General features: G+C 41.5%; 1 protein-coding gene across 1 annotated transcript in view; it reads right to left on the bottom strand.

Moving 5' to 3' along the window:
- LOC118836689 (guanylate cyclase soluble subunit beta-2-like) overlaps positions 1 to 23382 on the bottom strand; it is a 109505-nt gene that overhangs the window by 995 nt on the left and 85128 nt on the right. The window contains exon 16 of the mRNA XM_036743907.1: positions 21022 to 21123. Within this exon, the coding sequence (XP_036599802.1) occupies positions 21022 to 21123 (102 nt within the window). The remainder of the gene's footprint in view (positions 1 to 21021; positions 21124 to 23382) is intronic.

Below are 23382 nucleotides of genomic sequence, written 5' to 3'. Positions count from 1 at the left end.
CCCTAATAGGTATGATACACAAAGGCAGATAGGTGGCACAGTGGAGAGAGTGAGGGGTCTGAAGTCAGGAAGATGAGTCTGACTCATCTTCATGAGTTCAAATCTGACCTTAGACACTTACTAGCTGTATGACCATGGGCAAGTCACTTAACCCAATTTCCCTCAGTTTCCTCATCTGCAAAATGAGCTGGAGAAGGAAATGGCAAAACACTTCAGTATCTTTGCCAAGAAAACCCCAAATGGGGCCACAAAGAGTCAGACACAACTGAAACAACTGAACAACACACAAGAGAACATGTTACTGCAAAGAAGAGATATAAGCATAATGCTCTGAGAAATTTGGGGAAAGAGCTGACTTTGAGCTGGGTGTGGTGTGTGTGTCAAGGAGAAGGTAGCACATGACATGAGCTCTGAAGTGAGGAGGAACTTCAACAGGTGAAAATGCTATTTCCCCTCACCTGGATCCCACTCACCAGGCATAGTCTGAGCAAAACACCAGGAAAAGGGAGAAGGCAGACTAACAACAGGGCAAAAGACAGTGGTTCAATTTGGTTGCAACACAAATTATGTGAAGTGGTGTAGTTGGAGATAAAGCTGGAGCCAGATTGAACAGAGACCTGAATGCCAAAATTAACAGTTTATACTTTATTTAGTAGGCAAAGGGTAGCCATTGGATGTTTTTGAGAAGAGAATTAGAAAGACGGATTGAAGCAGGGATAGAATGAAAGCCAGGAGATCAGCTTAGAAATCTAGAGGCAGCTGAAGGGTGCAGCGTCTAGAGATTATAGTAAGACCTTCCTTGTTGTTTGTCCTTCATTCTTGAAGAAGACCATGACTTCAGGAAGGTGACTCCATGATTTGCTAGTGAATTGGATTTAAATGAGGGAGGTGTGCAAAGTCACCAGCCTCACTTTCTCCTCCAGAGCTATCTGGGTCCAGTGGCAAGATATAGATCAGGACGACTGGAGATGGCCCCCGAGAAGAACTTCCTTACTTAGAGTAAGGAAGGCCTGAGTTCTGATTCTACCTCAGAGACACTTACTAGCTGTGTGACCCAAGTCATTTCACCTCTGTGATCCTCAGTTTCTCAGCTGTAAAATCGAGGTGATAATGCATCCACCTCCCGGTGTTGTTGTGAGGATTGCAAGAATTAACATATATGAAGCCCTTTGCAAACCTTAAAGCACAAATGAGAAGTCTTGATGGCCCCAAATAAGGAAGCTGCATAGAGAGAAGAAAGGATACAATTTCCAGAGATTTTAGGAAGATAAAAACGGCAGAACTTGGGAAATGGAAGTGTAATTGGGTGTGGTAAGGGAGGGAAGGGTCAGAGAGGAGTCCCATGTTCTGAGTCTGACTGGAGGAATGGTGACATCATCTATGGACATAAAGAAGTTGGAGGGTAGACATAGAGTGTACCTTATGAAGGGGCAGAGCTAAGCAGAGAGGGACAACCAGGCGCCTCAAGCCTACACTGAGAAGGTCCTTTTACAGTTGTAGCTATAACCAGTATGCTGACAGCATTAGCACCATCATTCTATTATTCAGCAGAATTTTATGCCATTTAAAAGAGATGGCAAGGAGTGTGTAGATTTTTTTTTATCACAACAAATAAAACACTGTAAACTACATCGGGGTGGGGGGGTAGTGGCAATTTTTTCTATTGAGAAGACGGGCCTCATCTTCCCCTCGCTCTTCAGTGACTCAGAGCCAGACAAAGTGATTTGGTTTTCCTCATTTCACTTAACATCTCTCTGCTTCAGCCTTTTGATTTTTATTTTGCAGATGTAAAAGTGGGGTAATGAATGCTTACTCTGTGTTCTCTCTACCTCACAGGAATATCGAAGGAGTAAAGGTGAGAACATATAGGATAATTGTACCACAAAATATTCATGAGGACAAGGAACTTAGCTGCCCTTTATTTTCTCTCTTTGATTCCCCGCCCCCAAACCACAGGGGATGCTAAAACAGATGAGCAAACAAATAAATTAAGAGATAATAAGGACTTTGAGTGCTGAACTCCAGCTAAGGAAGGAAAAGAAATCATTTTGCTAACAAACCAAGAGATTTACTCTTTTACTCACAAGTCCTGCTACCCAAAAACACAGTGATTCCTGTATACCCAATAGTAACAATCATTGTTCCTGGTGAAATGTGTTAAAAAGTCTTTAGTAGGTCAGTTAACAAGCATTTATTAAGTGCTCGAAACTCAACATTATTAAATGCAGTTTCACAGATCTTTTGGTCTCTCCTTAATCCAGAGCTTTTCCTTCATCTTTTTCCTCCACCTGGCTTCTCATGTTCTCAGACTTTGCTTGGAGTCACTAATTCGTGCCTCTGGTCTCTATAGGGCATTCTTTGCTAACTAGGACACTTGTTAGCACTTTGTTGATACCTTTAATATTGCCTTCATTCCTGCGTATTTTTTTTCCTGCAGTCTTTGCATTTCCACTAAAATTATTTTCCTCTTTCCCAGTTCCCTTCCTCAGGAAATCCACTAACTAGAAGAGGGAAAAAACTGAGCTACACAGGATTTGAAATGGCGGGGGGAGAAGGGGGGGGCAAGAATCTCGCCCTGATGACAGGATAGAAAGCTAAGCCGACCAGAAAAATTCATCCGTAATAATAACACATCTCAAGGTCTACAATGTGCTTTCCTCACAACGACCCTGGGAGATGAGCGTTGCAAATTTTGTTATCATTATTCATAGGCGAGGAAACTAAGGCGTTGAGAGGTAAAGTTACATGTCCAAAGTCACACAGGAATGAGTGTATGAGTTAGAACGTGAGCCCTGGTCTCTCTGGACCGCAGGTCCAGCATTCTTTCCATTATACCTCATTGCTTCTCCATTTCATCAATGCCAAAGGACAAGACAAATAGAACTTGGTTATAATGACGATGATGAAAAACAAGATCCTCTCCAGATTTCTAGACATAATTGTATGCAGAGGCCATCAAGGTTCTCAGTCTCACTTTCCAAAATGGCAGAGGAGTTTTGCTATTCTCTTGGGAGCAATGCTCATCCAGTTTGCTTAGCTTCCATACACTCATTGTTCAGACCCCAAAGCACTAGTGATGAATTCATCAAGTATACAAGTGCCTGCTATGTCCAAGGAGATGCAGAGATAAAAGTGAGACTTTTGCCCCCGAGGAGCTTTGAGAAGATGCAACACATTCCCAGAGAAGTAAATATGGAATATGTAAAAGGAGAAACCCAAAGTTAGTTCATGGAGTGAGTAGATATGAGAAGGTAGAACCTGAGATGAGCCTTGAATGAAGCCTGAGGTTCCCAGTGGTGGGAGTGAGGAGGAAGAACATCGCAGGCAGGAAGAACAGCAGCCTATGCAAAGTCAGAGACATCCTGTAAATACTATAAGCTGTTCCTGTGATAGGGAGCCAATGGAGTTTACTCAGAGTAGGGGTGTGTGTGTGACATGGTCAGATTAGCACTGTAGGAAAATCTTTTTGGCAAATGAATGGAGGGTGGACTAGAATGGGGACCAACCAGCAGGCTGTTACAATGGTTTAGGCATGAGGTGATGAGGGCCACTAGGGTGGTAGCAGCATTTGAGGAGAGAAGGGAGTGGATTTGAGAGATATTGGAAAGGTATTTAGACTTATTAGAATAAGTCTAATCCCCTTCCGTATCATAACCTTTAAAATATTTTGAGGTAGCCGCCATGTTCCCCTAGCATCTTCTGTTTTCCAAACTAAAGTGTATTGATTCTTTTAAATGTAATGGTCCTTCATCATTTTAGTTTCCATCTTCCAGGCATTATCTGATATATCCAAAAATATAAAGCTCATAATTGAATACATTGATCCAGTAATGACCACTTTTTTTATCTGGGGATTCAACCGATTTAAGTATCTATTATAAATAATCAGGTTTATAATGCTTACATTGAAATCATAAATTATTCTATAAATTTAATAAATAATCTCCTTTATAATGTTACTTCAATTACAAATAATTGTTTGTAATCCCATTTGTTGGCAATCTCTCAGGTAAATAAGAAAGAAAATGTCCTTGTTTCCATGTCTTGGTTTCAAGACAACCTTAGTAGGCACTAACAGTATTGACCAGTCAAATGTAGTAAGAATTTTATGTCAGGGTTCATGTAGACTCCTGGAATGTTAGGGCTAGAAGGGACCGCGTAGTCCCTTCAAGAAGAGATTTAGAGGAGATCAGGTAGCCTCACACCTTTTTTGTTGATAATGACATTGAAACTCAGAAAATAAAAATGACTTTCTTAAGGTCATACAGCTAATAAATAGCAGACTTCCTCAACTCACTATTAGAGTCTCTCTATCAACTGTTGCCTTACCCCATATAAGTTGTTTCTCACCATGGCCCATTTGTTCCATCCAAGACTATCCCAAACAAATTTGCTACAGATCCCTACTTCCACGTGTTTGTCCTTCCTTTTCGAAGACGACCACGGCATCAGGGAAATGATGACATGACTTGCCGTTGACTTTGATTTGAGTGAGGGAGGGCTGTGCAAGGTCACCAGGTCACTTTCTCCTCCAGAGCCATCTGGATCCAGTGACCAGATATTCATCAGGATGACTGGAGATGGCCCAGGATGCAATGGGAGACTGACCCTTTTAGGCTAAGGCCTTGTCATGTACTCACTTAGAGTGAGGTAGCGCCCATTCAGTGAATAGGCCTCTGTAAGAACTGAGTCGAGGGATGGCTCCTTTAATTAGAAAAAGGGAAAAAAATCAAGCTGGGAGGGGAAGACCCTCAGGGTTCCAAAGAAAAACAGTTACCAGTTCTACTTCCATGACTTTGCTTATGAAGGTACTTTTTCCTCCATCACTTCTCTGGGATAATTTTCCATTGCCACCACCTGCACTACAGGGAAAGGTGAGGGAGGATACGGAAAATAGAGAAATGGGGGAAGGAGCCATAAATTCGAAGGGTGAGTTCTTTGGAGAATACAAGGGGGACTTCTATAAGAATATAAGGTTTACAAGAGGACCACTGAAAGTCACGTTAGCCAAGTAAGACTCTACTGACTGGGGGTGCATAACTTCTTTCAGAAATATCCTTTTCCACAAAAGTTCTACTTCTCTGTCTTATGCTGGAATGGAGGTCACCCTTGGTTCTTGAAGGTTTGCCAGAGAGTGCAGTGCAAGATTTCCTCTTCTGGAAGAGCTTTGAGTATGACTTTAGCAACAGACTCAACAGGTCCTCTGTCTGCTGTCTTGAGATCATCCTCACCAAGACTGGGAAAGGTTCCTTACTTTTCTATATTAGGTGAGACAAAGCTCCCCTTATCTTCTATTAAGTGCTAAGTTACTTGGCCATGAAGACCTATGAAACATAAAAATACACTGGTGTTTCAGACAAGAAGGAGCTCCCTGGAATAAAGGTATAGAGTTGGGAATGAGCAAAAACATATATGGGAAGAAGAGACAATCTTGGCTAGCTAGAGTGTTGGGAAAAAAATCAGATAAGATTGTAGAATTATACGGAGCAAGGGAATAGTAGATGGAGACACTCCAATTGCTAGTTGAGCAACTCTGTTACTTACCAGCTGTAGGACCTTGGACAAGCCATTTTCATTTCTCTGAGCCTCAGTTCCCTCTTTTATAAAAAGGAATCTTGTCTAGATCAGGAGTTCTTAACCTTTTTTGTGTCGTGGACGCCTTTCGCAGTCTGGTAAAGACTCCAAACCCGTTCTCGGAATAATGTTTTTTTAAAGCACAAAATAAAATACATAGAATTACCAAGGATAACAAAAGTATACTCAAAGTGTTTATTAAAAATGAGTTCACGGACTCCAGGTTGAGAACTTCTGGACTATAGATCTTAAGCTATAGTATTCCATATAATCCTTGTGTAAGATCATAGAATTTTAGATATAGATCTGGACAGGACTTTGTGGATGTCCCTCTGTTTCTCTGGTGATTATGGAGGCATGATGGGAAAGAGGGCAGAGAGCACCAAGAGAAGATGACATTCCTACACTTACTTCTATCCTTTCATTCCACTTATGGGCCCCATTAGAGGGTAAGCTCCTCAAAGACAAAAGATTCTTTTATTATTTCCCTATTATGTAACACAGTGCTATGTCCATAAGAGGTTCTCAGGAAATGCTTGTTGAATTAAAGATCAGCCAGGAATAAAGCAAGCTAATAATCAGGCCACGGTTATCAACAGAACAAGATCTGTTCTAGTTTATTTTAATAATGGTCATACATGACTAACCTTTGATGCTAACGTTAATGGACTAAGGATTTTTTCCTTCACTGAGGCTGATTCATCATATATGAAGAAATCCTTCATCCATTCCAGTATTTTTCTTCTTTCCAAATGAATAAGCCCACTTCAGGAAAACCAGGGGTTAAACCTTGCGCCATTCGTGGAAACCCTAAGATTTTTCAGCTAGGGTAGCAAGATTAGAAAAACTTGATGGGAACTCTTATAGAGGCACCAAGAAGACTGATGAGAGGCCTTTGAACTGGGACCAATGCCCCAGCATTCCACTAGTAATCTGGCTCCAAAACCATTCAACTCTGGCTAATTGGACAAGTCAGGGAAGGGGCCACTCTATCGGTCAGCTCAAGAGGCCAGTAGCAGGAACCTTAGATAGTAAGTGATCATCAAGCCCAGTGAGGATCCATGGGGGGACAGGAGGTATGTGTGTTGTAGAAAAAGATCATCATAGGAGGGGGGCTGTCCAAGGGGGGGGTGCGGATTTGAGAAGAACAGTTCAGGAAAACATCATGTAGCCAAGAAACCCCAAACTGACAGGAAAAAAGAGACAGAGACAGACAGATATACCCTGAAACATGAGCATCAATTAAGAGGAAGATTGCAACTCAAAAAATATGTCATAAGAACAATTAGGATTAAGTTTAAGAAATTTCACAAGCAAAGTTAACCCACCATAAACTCAGATAGAGGACGGCAGTGCCTATGATTTATAAAGAGCAAATTTTATCCAGAAGGGAGTCCACAGAGGCCTTTCTACAGCTCTCTTCCCAAGTCAGACTGGAACCCATTATTATAATAGCTCAGAGAATAAGTTAAGTAGACAAGTTGAAGTTTTTAAAAATACATTAACATGGAGCCTGATGATCTGCCAAAAAAGCCTGCCAACATAGACAGCTGGAGGACTGATTTTTCAGTCAATACTGAAAGGTGGCGGCTTGAATCTCTGAGTCAGCATGCTGACTTATCTACCACCCAATACTCCTGTTTAATTTTACAGGGTAACCTCATGAAGTGACACGTCCAAGGACCAGATTCTTAATACATTGAACAAAAGGGCACGTGTCTGAAGTACAGATGGGGCAGCATTTGCTCAGTCCATGTATGTGTTTGTACAGTTTACCTATAGTTTACCTAAGCGGGATCTCATGGGAGCTCAGATGGCGCTTTTGTTTCCATTGTAAGTGAATAAGGGAAGGGGGTGGCAGCGTACCTTCAGCTGGCATAGAAAGAAGCAACCAATGCCTCTCTGTACCAGTTTAGAGCCTTGGGTGCCCCCAAAGTACGAAGGCATTTGTTAGGAATGATAATGCTCAGCGTGATACAGAGAGGGTGGAAAACTCTATCTCGACTCTCTTGAGGACCTACAGACAGAGAAGGAAAGAACTAAGGGATTATGATAATCTTGGCTTCCAGGTAACAACTGACTAATCAGAGCTATAACTAAGACAAGGTGATCAGGGTTTTGCCCTGGGGTGCAAATTTGTTCAGTCGTTTCCGGTCATGTCTAACTCTTCATGACCCCATTTGGGGTTTTCTTGGCAAAGATACTGAAGTGGTTTGCCATTTCCTTCTCCAGATCATTTTACAAATGGGGAAACTGAGGCAAATGAGTTAAGTGACTTGCCTAGGGTCACACAGCTAGTAAGTGTCTGAGGCTGGATTCGAGTGCAGAAAGGTAAGTCTTCCCGACTCCGGGGCCTAGCACTCTATCCACACTCTATCCATTACACCCTTGAGGGTGCCAAAAGTACTTGCAGTATAGAAATAACATTTCTTATTAGAAATAATTAGAATAACTTATTAGTTATTAAGATAAAGTAATTAAACCAGATGGCCTGTGGCTTTCCCCTGGCTGACATTGTTTCTCAGGTGACCTTCTACCCAATATCCTGACTTGGAAAGTTGATTCATGGGCATATGATGTATCTATTTCCTTGAGTGGCTTTTGCTGCCCAGGAAGCAAAAATTGCAAGTTATGGCTCTGCTGCTAAGGTTGCTAGCAGGTTTGATTAATGATGTGAGTCTTGACTCATTCCCCAATGGCCTTGAGATAGGGCTGGCGGCAGATCTCTGATGGTAGCAAGATCCACAGCCTAATCTTAGTAGTCCTTATCAGCTTGCCCCACCCCAACTCCATGGGGCAGCTAGGTGGCACAGTAGATAGAACAGTGGACTTGGAATTTGGAAGACTTATCTTCATGAGTTCAAATCTGGCCTCAGACACTTACTAGCTATGTGACCTTGGGCAAGTCACTTAACCTTGTTTGCCTTAGTTTCTCATCTCTAAAATTGGCTGGAGAAGGAAATGGCAAACCATTCTAGTATCTTTGCTAAGAAAACCCCAAATGGGATCACAAAGAGTTGGCCATGACTGAAATGACTCAATAACAATAAAATCAGTTTGAGCTCCCATCTTCAATACACTTATTTTTTGGCTTTTTATTTATTTTTTATTTGCTTATCTTGTCAAGAATGAGGCACTCTGCAATGAGAGTCAAGGTAAGAAAACTACAAATAAACCCGCACCCCCCACCAGGGGGTGACTCCCATGCTCTGAACTAGAGAATTTTACCAATTCCGTCCTGAGCAGTATACGATAACAATGGCGGGGAATGAAAAGTTCACAGTAGACACTTTGCGGAGGTCCACCGTACTTCTCAGGAGAGGGCAGAGAGCCTGAGCTAATGAAACACTCGGACCAAAGGCAAGGCGAGATTCCATCGCCAGCCACATTTGTCTACTGAAGGCTGAGTTTAATGGAAATGCCAGGATCTTAGCATCTCTGATTCAGCCATTCTCAGTGTCCCACTAGAACGTAGGCTCCTGGAAAGTAGGAATTGTTTCTAATTCTTTGTTTCTGCATCCTTGTAATCTAGAACCACATCTGGCACATAAATGATGCTTAATAAATGCTTATTAAATTGAATTGAACTCAATTTCCAGAAGCAAAATAGAAGTGTAGGGGGGAAACAGTCTATGGATAGCTGTGGTTTTTCAATGAGGGGCGGTGGGGTTTATTAAGCTCCTACTATGTGCTAGGCATTGTGCTAGCTGCTTTTTTTACAAATACTATCTCATTTGATCCTCACAACCACTCAGGGAGGTAAGCACTATTATTAATCTTATTTTATAATTGAGGAAACTGAGGCAAACAGAAGTTAAGTAACTTATCCAGGGTCCCACAGCTAGTAAGTGTCTGAGGCTAGATTTGAACTTGGGTTTCCTGACTCCGGAGAATGAAAAACAAAAAGGTACTTAGGATACAGAAAATGACCTGAGTTGAGCGAATATATTTCAACCCTTGTGGAATAGAAGGACTAAGAATACAGATTTAAGAGATTCCCTATCATACTTCCCATAAAAGCTTCTGTTCCACACCTTGATTCGTAAATAACGGAGAGGAGTTTGTGGAGAATTGGCCTTTGGGGTGCCCTCCCCAGATCTACATCTACAGATGTGCTAAGTGCTGGGGGACACCCCAACTTTGGATAAAACACGGCTAACTATCATGGAGCTTATAATCAAGTAGGGGGTTAGACACAAACATGAAAAGCTATCATGCACAGCATACGTGCTAAGTGTATTAGAGAAAGTGGAGGGGGGATACAAGCATAGGAACAAGATGACTAGAGAGAAGATGGGGGAGAGGAGTGAAGCATGGCTAGAGCAGCTGGCCTGATATAGGCTGCCACACTCACCAATTAGGACCTCAGGGGACCGAGCGGGAGAGTCTGAAACTGAAAGGATGAAATCTTCCCTGGACCAGGAGGCAAGGTGATTATGGGAAGATGGTGGGGAGCTATACAGAGCGATGTCCAGTGCGATGGGCACATTCACACATGCAAGCAGATTGCCACCAACATTCAGAACTGCTTTGGGTTTTAAGGTAGCTGGTCCTATGGCAGGTTGACTACTAGGGAGGAGGGAATTATCACTTATTAAGCTTATATTATATACCTGACACTGTGCTGACTGATTTCACAAATATGACTTCACTTAATCCCCGCAACAACCCTGGGAGATAGAGGCTATCATTATTCCCACTTTTTTAGTTGTTCAGTCATTGGTCAGCAACGTCCCATTCTTTGTGACCCCATTTGGAGTTTTCTTGGCAGAGATACTGGAGTGGTTTGCTATTTCTTTCTCTGGCTCATTTCGCAGATGAGAAAACTGAAACAAAAGAGGTTCAGTGACTTGCCCAGGGTCACACAGGTAGGAAGTGTCTGAGGCTGGATTTGAATTCAGGTCTTCCTGACTCCAGGCCCAGCATTCTAACTGGTGCACCACTTAACTGCCTGCTACTTGTGGAAAAAGAAGGAAACAGGGTAGAGAACCTGGGATCCTCCAAGTGTGAGACTTTCATCCTAGTGTCTTTTCTACTACTCCAAGGGATGATCCCTGCTACCATAGACATATACGTGAGGGGATACCAAAGCCTCTAGTGAGTTTCCAACACAATTGCAATATAGACTTTGTCTTATGGTCTTGGAGTTAAGATTACTTTATTTAATGTGTAAAATGTGTCAGCATAACCACTGTGAGGAACTGCTGTTGCTACTTCTGTTTAGCATCAGAAAAGGGACTTTGTTATTGGTATTTCCAAACAAAATGGCGCCAGACAAGCTATTTACAAATGTTTATAAACACACAGCTCAGAAGAGGAGCTCCAAATCACCTGAGGCCCTAGGAGGATGGACAAATACAAGTTCAAATTCTGCTGTCACAGGATTATAGAATCTAAGTGTCAGAAGGGACCTGAGAGGTTGCTCAGTATGAGGTTATCCGGCCTTTCCTTTGAAACTTCCAGTGCAGGGAAACCCACTCCCTCTTGGGGCAGCCCATCTCACTTATGGGTAACTCTCACTGTCAGAAATATTTATATTATATTATATTAGTGATATATTAATTTATATATTTAATATTCTTGTATTAAATTTAAATCTGCTACTCTGTCATGCTCACCCATTGCCCCTGTTTCTGCCCTCTGGGGTCAAGCATAACAAATATACAATATCTACATTTAGGTGGTGCTTTAAGGTTTGCAAAGCACTTTATCACTCTGTCTCTCTCTGTCTCCATCTCTCTCGCTCTCTTTTTATTAAATTCCCATAGCAACCCTTTGAGATAGAAGTTACTATTATCCCAATTTAACAGATAAGGAAACTGAGGCTGAGAAAAGTTAAATGACTTGCCCAGGATCATGTGATTAGTAAATATCTGAGGCAGGATTTGAATTCAGGTCTTTCCGACTCCATGTCCAGCACTCTATCTACTATGTCACCTACCTGCCTTATCCTTCTTCTGTGTGATAGCCTCCTCTGTCTCGGTTTCCTCAAATTTAAAGTGGTTGTTGTGAGGATCAAATGAGATAATATTTGTAAAGTGCTTAGCGCAGTGCCTGGCACATAGTAGGTGCTCAATAATGTAATAGCCAGCATTTATATAGTGCTTACTGCATGCCAGGTACCATGCTAAATGCTTCACACATATTGTCTCATTTGATCCTCACAACAACCCTAGGCAGTAGGGGCTATTATTATCCTCATTTTACAGTTGAGGAAACTGAAGCAGACAGATGTGAAGTGACTTGCCCAGGGCCACACAGCTAGTGTCTGGGACTGCATTTGAACTCAGGTCTTCCTGACTCCAGGTACAGAGCTCTTTCTACTCCACTGTGCCACCTAGCTGCCTAATAAATGCTTCCTTCCTCCCTTCCTCCCTCCCTTCCTCCCTTCCTCCCTCCCTTCCTTCCTCCCTTCCTCCCTTCTTTCCTCCCTCCTTTCCTCCCTCCCTTCCTTCCTTCTTTCCTTCCTTCCTTCCTTCCTCCTTTCATTCCTTCCCATTTGAAGACAGTTATCCTGTCCCACTCCCCTAAGTCTTCTTTTCTATTTGCTTATCATCCCCACTTCCACTTCAGGTCACATGATCTGAGTCTGGACTTCAACCCAAGTCCTCCAGTTCTAAGCCTGGTATTCTTCCCACTGTATCATGCAAATGAGAAAGCTCTTCTTTTGGGGGCTTTGCATATATTTTTGACTTCTGACCAAAATTACTATGAATATAGATATTTCATCCAACAGCTTGGCTGGTGCCACCCTTCTCTGGTCCGAGCAATTCTGTCTTCTCTTCATCTCCTCCGGCCAGGTTTTGGCCAATGCTCTCTAAAGACTCTCTCTAACCCCTCCACTTTTAATGAACCATAGTAGATTCTTCAGGTTCCCCATCTTTTTCTTCTCTGCCTTTGATTTCTTAACAAACATCCTTTGGTTCTATGCAGATCTGCTCACGGAATGACACTACCCACCTTACCCCCACTGAGGCAACTGGCCTATCATATTTCCCTTCAAATATCAAAGCTCTCATGCTAGAAGGGATGTCAGAGATCACCTGGCCCAACACTCTCATTTTACAGATGCGGAAACTGAGGCCAAAGAAGTCACTCTTTTGTCACTCCTTGATAATAGAGATTTATTTTTATAATTATTCCTAGTGCCTGGCTCACAGTAGGCATTTAATAAGTGACTGCTCAAGATCACACACCACATTCAGGGACTCACCACAAACACATATCACAAGTTTTCTCTCTACTTCCTTCTCTTCCACCATCCTCAGGGACTCCAATATTCGTACTGGTGGCGGACAGTTTGACCTCTCAGTTCCTTGGCTCCTTTAACAATCCAGACTTTCTTCTTCACTTCATGCCAGCCCCACACCCACATGGACCAATCACTATTAGACCTCACTGTCTGTAATAGTAATTAAGGGGGGATTTTTTTGCTGTTCTTCTCCTAAGTGCCTTGAAGGGTTCTGGCCTTTGTTTGAATGAGGCGGATAAAGCCGAATTTTGCCTTGGGGTGTTTCTCAGCATTAAGACAATCAGAGAGCTTTTTGAAGGAAGCTAGGAGTTGGAGATGAGGACAGAGATCATTCCAGGCATGAGAAGGGCCTTCAGTTCTTTTAAAAAAAATCTTAGAGTTGGATTCATATAATTCATGAGTGTATTCCTTGTATTTTTTTAAATTTTAAACTTAAATATAAAAGATGGCAGAGAGAAGCCAGGAAGTTGCTTGGGCTCTACCCAGTAAAACTTGGAACGACATTAAATCAAGCCTCTAAATGGATTCCAGAGTAACAAGACACACAAAAAGATGGAGTGAAATGTCCTTAGAAGGACTTCAGGAAAGGTCTGTCTCACATGGGTAAAAGGAGAGCACAGCCTGGCACAGACTTTTGGGACAATGGCCCCTGTGCCCCAGGAGCAGAAATCAACTTTAAAAGTGACAAAATAGGCTGAAAACTGTGTAAGAAGCAGAAAAGTGCCCTGACCATAGAACGCTCTATGGTGACAGAACATCAAAACAGAAACTTCAAAGAGTACAACATTGTCAAAATACCAATATGCGAAGCCTCAAAGGGGAATAGGAATTGGTTTCAGGCCCAAAAATTCCTCTTGGAAGAGCTCAAAAAGGATTTTAAAAATCAAGTAAGAGAGGTAGAAGAAAAATTGGGAAAATTGATGAGAGTTATTCAAGAGAAATATGAAAAAAAACAGAAAAAAATTTGATTTTCCATACTTCTAATTTGGTACTCAATTGGGGATTTTGAATTTGTTCTTTTTGTAGCTTTTTTAGTTGCATACTGAATTCCTTGATCTCCTCTTTCTATATTTTATTCATGTAAGCATTTAGAGATATAAGATTTCCCTAAGAACTGCTTTGGCTACATCCCATAAGTGTTGGTATGTTGTCTCATTATTGTCATTCTCTTTAATGAAATTGTGGATCGTTTCTATGCTTTGTTGTTTGACCCATGCATTCTTTAGGATTCAATTATTTAGTTTCTAATTAATTTTGAGTCTACATTTCCCTTTCCCTTTATTACACTTAATTGCATCATGAGCTGAAAAGGAAGCATTTGATATTTCTGCCTTTCTACATTGGATTGTGAGGTTTTCATGACACAATAGGAAATGAATATAGAAATCTGTTTGATAAACCCAAAGACTCCAGCTTCTGGGATAAGAACCCACTGTTTGATAAAAACTGCTGGGAAAACTAGAAAGTGGTATGGTAGAAATTAGGCATAGACCAATATTGCATGCTCTATACTGAGATAAGGTCGAAATGGGCACATGATTTAGACATAAAGGATGATATCATAAGCAAATTAGGAGAGCAAGGAAGAGGTTACCTGTCAGATCTGTGGAGAAAGGAAGAATCTATGACCAAACAAGAGAGAGAGAGAGAGAGAGAGAGAGAGAGAGAGAGAGAGAGAGAGCATTTTGAGATGCAAAATGGATAATTTTGATTACATTAAATCAAAAAGGGTTTACACAAACAAACCAATTTCAAACAAGATTAGAAGGAAAGCAGAAAGCTGGCAAACAATTTTGACAGCCACTGTTTCTGATAAAGACCTTACTTCTAAAATATATTGAGAACTGAATCAAATTCATAAGAATACAATTCATTTCCTAATTGATAAATGGTCAAAGGATATGAACAGGCAGTTTTCTGCTGAAGAAATCAAAGCTACCCATAGTCATGTGAAAAAATGCTCCAAATCACTATTGATTAGAGAAATGCAAATTGTAACAACTCTGAGGTGCCACTTCACACACATCAGACTGACTTATATGACATAAAAGGGAAATGATAAATATTGGAGAAGATGTGGGAAAATTAGAACAGTATGGCATTGTTGATGGAGTAGTGAAATGATCTAGCTATTCTGGAGAACAATTTGGAACTATGCCCAAAGGGCTATAAAATTGTGCATACCCTTTGATTCCACTACTAGGTCTGTATCCCAAAGAGATCATAAAAAGGGGAAAGGACCCACATATACAAAAATATTTATAGCAGCTCTTTTTGTGGTGGCCGAGACTTGGAAATAGTAGGGATGCTCGTCAATTGGGAAATGGCTGAACAAGTTTTGGTATATGATTGTAATGGAATACTATTGTGCTATAAGAAATGATGAGCAGGCAGATTTCAGAAAATCCTGAAAAGACTTCCATGAACTGATGCTCAGTGAAGTGAGCAGAACCAGGAGAACATTGTACACAGGAATAGCAACACTGTTCGATGATCAACTATGATAGACTTAGCTCTCCTCAGCAATACAATGATCTAAGACACCAGGGGACTCATGATGGAAAATGCTAACTCCATCCAGAGAAAGAAAAAAAGGGGTCTGAATGCAGATCAAAGAAAACTATTTTCACTTTGATTTTCTTTCTTTCGGTTTTCCCCTTTTCCCTGTTTTGATTCTTCTCTCATAACACGACTAACGTAGAAATTGGTTTATCATGATTGTACATGTATAACGTATATCAGATTGCTTGTTCTCTTGGGGAGGGAGGAGGAAAGGGAGTGAGGGGGAAAAATTGTAACTCCAAATCTTACAAAAATGAATGTTGAAAACTGTCTTTACCTGTAATTGAAAAATAAATAAAATACTATTAAGAAAAAAAAAACAGGGGGGGCGGAGCCAAGATGGCGGCTGGTAAGCATGGACTAGAGTGAGCTCCGTACCCGAGTCCCTCCAAAAACCTATAAAAATGGCTCTGAACCAATTCTAGAACGGCAGAACCCACAGAACAGCAGAGGGAAGCAGGGCTCCAGCCCAGGACAGCCCGGATAGTCTCTGGGTGAGCTCTATTCCACACAGAGCTGGGAGCTGGGAGCTGGGAGCTGGGAACGGAGTGGAGCAGAGCCCAGCCTGAGCGGCGTGGACGATCCACTCCAGAAGCCAGGCGGACGGGGCCCTAGCGCCCTGAATATGTGAGCTGCGGCAGTTACCAGACCCCTCGACCCACAAACACCAAAGACTGCGGAGAAGGTTAGTGGGAAAAGCTGCGGGAGTGGAAGGAGTTCGCGGTTCGGCTTCCAGCCCCGGGGGCAGCGGAGGTGGGGCAGCTACAGCTGTTGTTACTTCCGGCTCCAGGCCCACCTGGTGGGGGGAATTAAGTGGCGGATCACAGCAGGGGTGCACAGCCTGCCGAAGATCTGAGCCCAGTCTGGACTGGGGGTCCTTGGGGAAGGAGGAGTGCGGCTCTGACAGAGCTGGCACCTCCCCCCCAAACGTAGAACATAGAACTCTGTAATCTACAAGCAGTCATACCCCACTGAAAAACTCAAGGGTCAAGTTAGTTGGTTGGGAATATGGCCAGGACGCGAAAACGCGCCCAGATTCAGTCTCAGACTTTGGATTCTTTCTTTGGTGACAAAGAAGACCAAAACATACAGCCTAAAGAAGACAGCAAAGTCATAGAGCCTACAACCAAAGCCTCCAAGAAAAACATGAACTGGCCCCAGACCATAGAAGAACTCAAAAAGGATTTGGAAAAGCAAATTAGAGAAGTAGAGGAAAAATTGGGAAGAGAAATAAGAAGGATGCGAGAAAACCATGAAAAACAAGTCAATGACTTGCTAAAGGAGACCCAAAAAAATACTGAAAAATACACTGAAGAAAACAACACCTTACAAAATAGACTAACTCAAATGGCAAAAGAGCTCCAAAAAGCCAATGAGGAGAAGAATGCCTTGAAAGGCAGAATTAGCCAAATGGAAAAGGAGGTCCAAAAGACCACTGAAGAAAATACTACTTTAAAAATTAGATTGGAGCAAGTGGAAGCTAGTGACTTTATGAGAAATCAGGATATTATAAAACAGAACCAGAGGAATGAAAAAATGGAAGACAATGTGAAATATCTCCTTGGAAAAACCACTGACCTGGAAAATAGATCCAGGAGAGATAATTTAAAAATTATTGGACTACCTGAAAGCCATGATCAAAAAAAGAGCCTAGATACCATCTTTCAGGAAATTATCAAGGAGAACTGCCCTGACATTCTAGAGCCACAGGGCAAAATAGAAATTGAAAGAATCCATCGATCGCCTCCGCAAATAGATCCCAAAAAGAAATCTCCTAGGAATATTGTTGCCAAATTCCAGAGCTCCCAGATCAAGGAGAAAATACTGCAAGCAGCCAGAAAGAAACAATTTGAATATTGTGGAAACCCAATCAGAATAACCCAAGATCTGGCAGCTTCTACATTAAGAGATCGAAGGGCTTGGAATGCGATATTCCGGAGGTCAATGGAGCTAGGATTAAAACCTAGAATCACCTACCCAGCAAAACTAAGTATCATGTTCCAAGGCAAAATATGGACTTTCAATAAAATGGAGGACTTTCAAGCTTTCTCAGTGAAAAGACCAGAACTGAATAGAAAATTTGACTTTCAAACACAAGAATCAAGAGAAGCATGAAAAGGTAATCAAGAAACGGAAACTGCAAGGGACTTACTAAAGTTGAACTGTTTTGTTTACATTCCTACATGGAAAGATGATGAGTATGATTCATGAGACCTCAGTATTAGGGTAGTTGAAGGGAATATGCATATATATATATGCATATATATATGTTTATGTATATATATAAGTGAATGTGTATGTATGCATGTATCTATGTGTATATGTATGTATGTGTATGTATGTGTATATATATATATATGTAAAAGAGAGAGAGCAGACACAGGGTGAGTTGAGGATGAAGGGAAGATAGCTAAAAGAAATAAAATGAAATTAAGGGATGAGAGAGTAACTTACTGAGAGAGGGAGATAGGGAGAGATAGAATGGGGTGGATTATCTCCCATAAAGGTGGCAAGAGGAAGCAGTTCTAGGAGAGGAGGGGAGTGGGCAGGTGAGGGGGGAATGAGTGAACCTTGCTCTCATCAGATTTGGCCTGAGGGGGAATACCATACATACTCAGTTGGGTATCTTACCCCACAGGAAAGAAGAGGGAGGAAGATAAAAAAAAAAAAAATAAAAGGCAGGGGGATGATGGAGTGGAGGGCAGATGGGGGTGGAAGTAATCAAAACAAACACTTTGGAAAGGGGACAGGGTCAAGGAAGAAAATTCAATAAAGCGGGATGGGTTGGTAAGGAGCAAAATGTAGTTAGCCTTTCACAACATGAATATTGTGGAAGGGTTATACATAATAATACATGTGTGACCTAGGTTGAATTGCTCAACTTCTTAGGGAGGGTGGGTGGGAAGGGAAGAGGGAAGGGAATTTGGAACTCAAAGTTTTAAAATCAGATGTTCAAAAACAAAAAAACTTTTTGTATGCAACTAAAAAATAAGATACACAGGCAATGGGGCGTAGAAATTTATCTTGCCCTACAAGAAAGGAAGGGAAAAGGGGATGAGAGGGGAGGGGGGTGATAGAGGGGAGGGCTGACTGGGGAACAGGGCAACCAGAATATACGCCATCTTGGAGTGGGGGGGGAGGGCAGAAATGGGGAGAAAATTTGTAATCCAAACTGTTGTGAAAATCAATGCTGAAAACCAAATATGTTAAATAAATAAATTGCATTAAAAAAAAAAAAAGATTTAAACCCCCCCCCAAAAAAATAAAGATCCATGTTGGTCGAAAAAAAAAAAAAAGAAAAAGAAAAAAAAACAAATACAAAATGAGAAAAGAAAACAAATTGCCATGTACACAGTAGATCATAAAAGAGGACTGAATATAAAACAGTCGATTTCCATTTCAAGAAACCCCATATAACAAATACTTTGCATTGTTTTAAAAGCTGCCCAGCTTTTCTTTGCATCTTTGTTGGTTTTCTTTTGCATGTATTACTTTATTTTCTCCCATTCCTCCCCCTATCCCCCTAAAGAAAGCTACAATTAATTATGTGTGTATATATATATGCATATATGTACATACACATATATGCATATATATACATACATATACACACATAGATACCTATAAATATACACATATATAGACACTTATATATATATATATATGTAAAACTGTACCATGCTTCTTTCCACCTATCATCTGTTTCTCTGAAAGTGGACAGCATCTTCCTTCATAAGTCCAAGTCTTTCCCTGTTTTCCTAAATCAACCAGCTCATCATTTCCTACACTAGAACAACATTCTGATCCAACCACATCCTATCTGATAGATTGTCTATGAAAGTTCCTTCCACTCCCAATTTTCTGCATTTCTTCTATTCTATATGGCTACATAGGTTTTATTTATAGAAGAAAACTTTAATTTAAAATAATCAAAATTATCCTTTTTACACTTCAACAATTCTCTTGTAACACAGTTTAAGGTCTGATACTGCTGAATCTACATTTTCCCCTGGTTTCTTTGAAGTTCTTGACCTTTGGTTTTTCAGAATGAACTTTGTTATTATTTCTTTTAGCTCAGTAAAAGAATTTTTTTAGTAATTTAATTAGGATGGCATTGAATAAGTACATTAGTTAGATAAAATTGTCATTTAAAAATTATATTGACTTCACTCCTGAATAATAAATACTACTTCAATTATTTAGTTCTGAGTTTGTATAAAAAACATTTTATGTTTATGTTCATATAGTTCTTGTGTCTGTTTTGGCAGGTATACACTCAGGTATTTTATATTGCTTAGTTATTTTAAATGGCCTAAATCAGTATTGAAGAATATTGCTGGCACAAACTGTGGTTTCTCTATTTTTCTCTTTTGAATAAATGTATTTTAACTTAAAAAGACAATCAGAGAGTCATTGAATTGTACATGAAGTGCTACTAAGGATGGGGAACTTGGTGTTTGACTTTGGGGGCACACTCATGGAGGGAGTGTTGAGACTCTGGGCAAGCTGTAACTGCCCCCCATCTTTGCAACCCACATGTGGTTCTTCTCTGGTAACTATGTATTGTGATTTGAATCAGACAAGGTCTATCTGTTGATGTTTGTAATTTCTGTTTGTATTTGCCTTGAAGTTCAGGGGGCTGATCTTTTCCCCCTGAACTGTGAACGATATTTGTATGTTTGATTAAACTGAGATTGTTAACCCCTTAAAGTTGCTTTCCTTAGAAAAGCAGATCAAAGAACCTGTGTTGGCAGCTTTCTGTGTGCTGGTTGTTGGTGGGTCTTACACCCCTACAGCAGCTGCTAGCAGATTGTTGCTATACCATCTTCAGGAATTAATTATACTAATTCCAAGAGATGGAAGATCACCAAAAGCCTGGTGATCTCCCCCTCTTCTCTCCACTCCCCTCACTTTCCCAAGCAGAGACAATGATTAAGAGGAGAATTCAGGAAATATGAGAGAACAATTCAACCTCCCCTGAGCAAGGGGGAGAATTGGGACCATCCAGCTCCCGGCTGGGGCAAGGGACATTGCGATGTTATTGTTAAGTTCTGTAAGACAGCAGAAGACGCAGGTGGGAATACAAAAGTGAGGAGAGCTTATATTCACTTTACAGCTGGGGTGATATTTGTCAAGGAGAATCATGTAGGTTCATTGAATCAGGTGAATTTCATTTTGTGAGTAGGTGGTGAGTGAATACAATTTTATAAGGATGGATTTGGAGGGGTCCAAGGGTCCATTCTGGAGGAGGAAATGGCAAACCATTCCAGTACCTTTGCCAAGAAAACCCCATATGGGGTGACGAAGAGTCAGACGTGACTGAACGACAAAGAATCCTTTCAGAATAAGAGTCAGAGGCTCCCATGGATCTACATTTAACACAGCATCCTCACCTTTGCCATTTCAGGAAAGGTGACAGACCTCACACCAGGAGAAGCAGAAAAGCAATCATGGAAAAGAGTGAATGAGATCCCAGTAGCCCCAGCTCTTGCTAAGGGCTATGTGTCTCAGCTGACGAGTTCCAATTCTCTCTCTTCTCCCTCCCCCAGGATCTGTAAATCTGAATCAGCTGGTCTTCCTTAAGTGAAATAAAGTACCAGGGGTATTTTGAGAGAAATCCTTGGTGTACTCACCATATGCTACATCCGTGTTGGGGAGCAGATGCTGACTGTCTTCATACCTCCCAACAGCAACAGTCTGACTGTCTTGAATTCCCAGAGCATTTGCTTTTTCTCCTAAAAAAGCAAATGGAAAGAAACGAGTGACAATGTATACAACCTTTCTGTCTGTAGCAAGGGATTCTGAAATAGTTGCTTGAAAAGTTGAGGTGGAAAGTTTTTCTTTGGCTAACTGTGAACATAAGAACTCTTTCTCTTTGGTACCATCCTTCAGTTCAGTTTTTTATAATCCTTCAGGGATGGAGAACCTGTGGCCTTGAGGACACCTGTGACCTTCTAAGTCCTCAAGTGCAGCCCTTTGACTGAATCCAAACTTCACAGAACAAATCCCCTTAATAAAAGGATTTGTCCTATAAAACTTGGACTCATTCCAAGGGTCACACCCAAGGACCTAGAAGGCCACAGGTTCTCCACTCCTGGCTGCCTGGGTAGAGGTGGTTACTTTTAGGGCTGGATAAAGATCCTTAATTTTAAAATACCCCAAATTCCAAGACAGGAGATGTTTAAATGCACCTGCTTGAGAGGATGAAGAGGGGATGATATGGATAATAAAGCTTGAGCCCTAGTGTGTGTATGCCTTGACTCTGTTTCTCCTTCTTCTCCATTCACTTTTTAGGCACAACCCACTGGCCACGTCCATGTCCATGGGAGAAAAGGAATGGAGAGGGAATGCTGGAATTTTCTCTCTTCCTCAGCTTGGTAGCAGACTAAGGAAAGCTGATACTACTAAGGGCATGGGTCATATCCACTTCTTCCTTGGGGGAAGCAGAGCTGAGATCTCCGTCAGGGAGAAAAGGGAGGAAAGGGGGCCAGGGTTGTAATGAGCTCTCCGGGGAGCTCGGGATCCCATAGAAACAGCTTCAGGAGCAGTTAATAGATGTGAGTAACACACCTGGGGAGGGGAGGTGGAGGGCTGTTCTACCACCCACCACATTATCCAAAGGCTTGGGGAAGGGATGAGGGGAGAGAAACACTAGAAACAGATAAAAGTTAATGGCCATTGATGATTTTCACTTAGCAAGGCAGGGTCTCTTAAAACTAGGGGGGAGGAAGGATATAAAAGGTATTATATATTATATAATAATAGCCTTCCTAGTGATTTCTTTTTGCTTAAACTGTCTTCTTTAGGACATAGGCTTTTCATCTGTAGTCATTAGGTACTTTCTATTTCTTTGCATCAATTTTTCTTTGGAGTAGAAGAAGTGTCCATGAGGTACAAACCTATGGAAGACAGACATTGTTTTTCGGTCAGGGCTCAGCAACTAGGCCCAAGCCATGAACTAGGATCCACCACCACAATTTTGGTAAGAAAAAAATTGGGGAAAATCTGAAAGGGATCTTCTCCCTGGGAAAAAGGTCAGTTCCAAGTCCCTGGGAATATTATGGCACCAGCCCAAATGAATCCTAATATAAGACCACCGTCTCTACTACTCTTTTTTTCTCATCTGCTATCTCTATCTAGTTTCAAGTTAAGGACTTTCAGGAAAGCACCCTAGCTGAATATATATTCAGAGGTACGATTCTGTGTGTGTTTCCAACTCTGAACTAAAAACATGTTGAACTTTTTATGAGGCAGCTAAGTGACACTCTGGAAACAGTGCTGGGCCTGGAGTTAGGGAGACCTTTGTTCAAATTTGGTCTCAGATGCTTAATAGGATTACAAACTGGTTTCCAGAAACACATTTATCAAAATTTAAAGGAATAAAAGAAGAAGAAAACCCAGGTTCACAGACCCCAGATTAAGAACCTCTGGATGAGATCATGTCTAATGGCTCTTCCAGCTCTCAGTCCCATGACTTGAGTCTCTCTGGCTTGTTTAGATCACAGGGTCATGCAGGTCTAGAGCTGGAAGGGACCCCAGAGCTCATCTAATCTGTTGCCTTGATCATTTTGCAGATGAAGAAGCTGAAGGTCTGGTGATTTGCTTGAGCTCTCACAAGGAACAAACATGAGAAGTGGGTTCTGTAGCCAGAGCCAGCGCATTTTCCCTTGTACCTCAATACCTCACTGCATCTGGGGTCATCTCCAGTCGTCCTGACCGATGTCTTGCCACTGGACTCAAATGACCCTGGATGAGAGAGGGAGGCTGATAACTTTGCGCAGCTCTGCCTCACTTAAATCCAATTGACTTGCAAGTCAAGATATCACCCTCATGATGTCATTGGTCCTTTTTGAGAGCAAAGGACAAACAACTACAACCTCCCACTGAAAAAGGTCAATGTGACCGAGATTCTGGAGTGTTGGGTTTGGCATGGGCACGCCCTGGGCTGCCTCATTCGAACTTTGCTGACAACTGATTGGTTATAGGTGTTATGG

The sequence above is a fragment of the Trichosurus vulpecula genome, chromosome 2 (assembly GCF_011100635.1).
Source record: "Trichosurus vulpecula isolate mTriVul1 chromosome 2, mTriVul1.pri, whole genome shotgun sequence".
NCBI classification, from domain to species: Eukaryota; Metazoa; Chordata; class Mammalia; order Diprotodontia; family Phalangeridae; genus Trichosurus; species Trichosurus vulpecula.
Note: the sequence above shows the minus strand (reverse complement) of the source record. Positions and strands in the feature narration are given on the sequence as shown.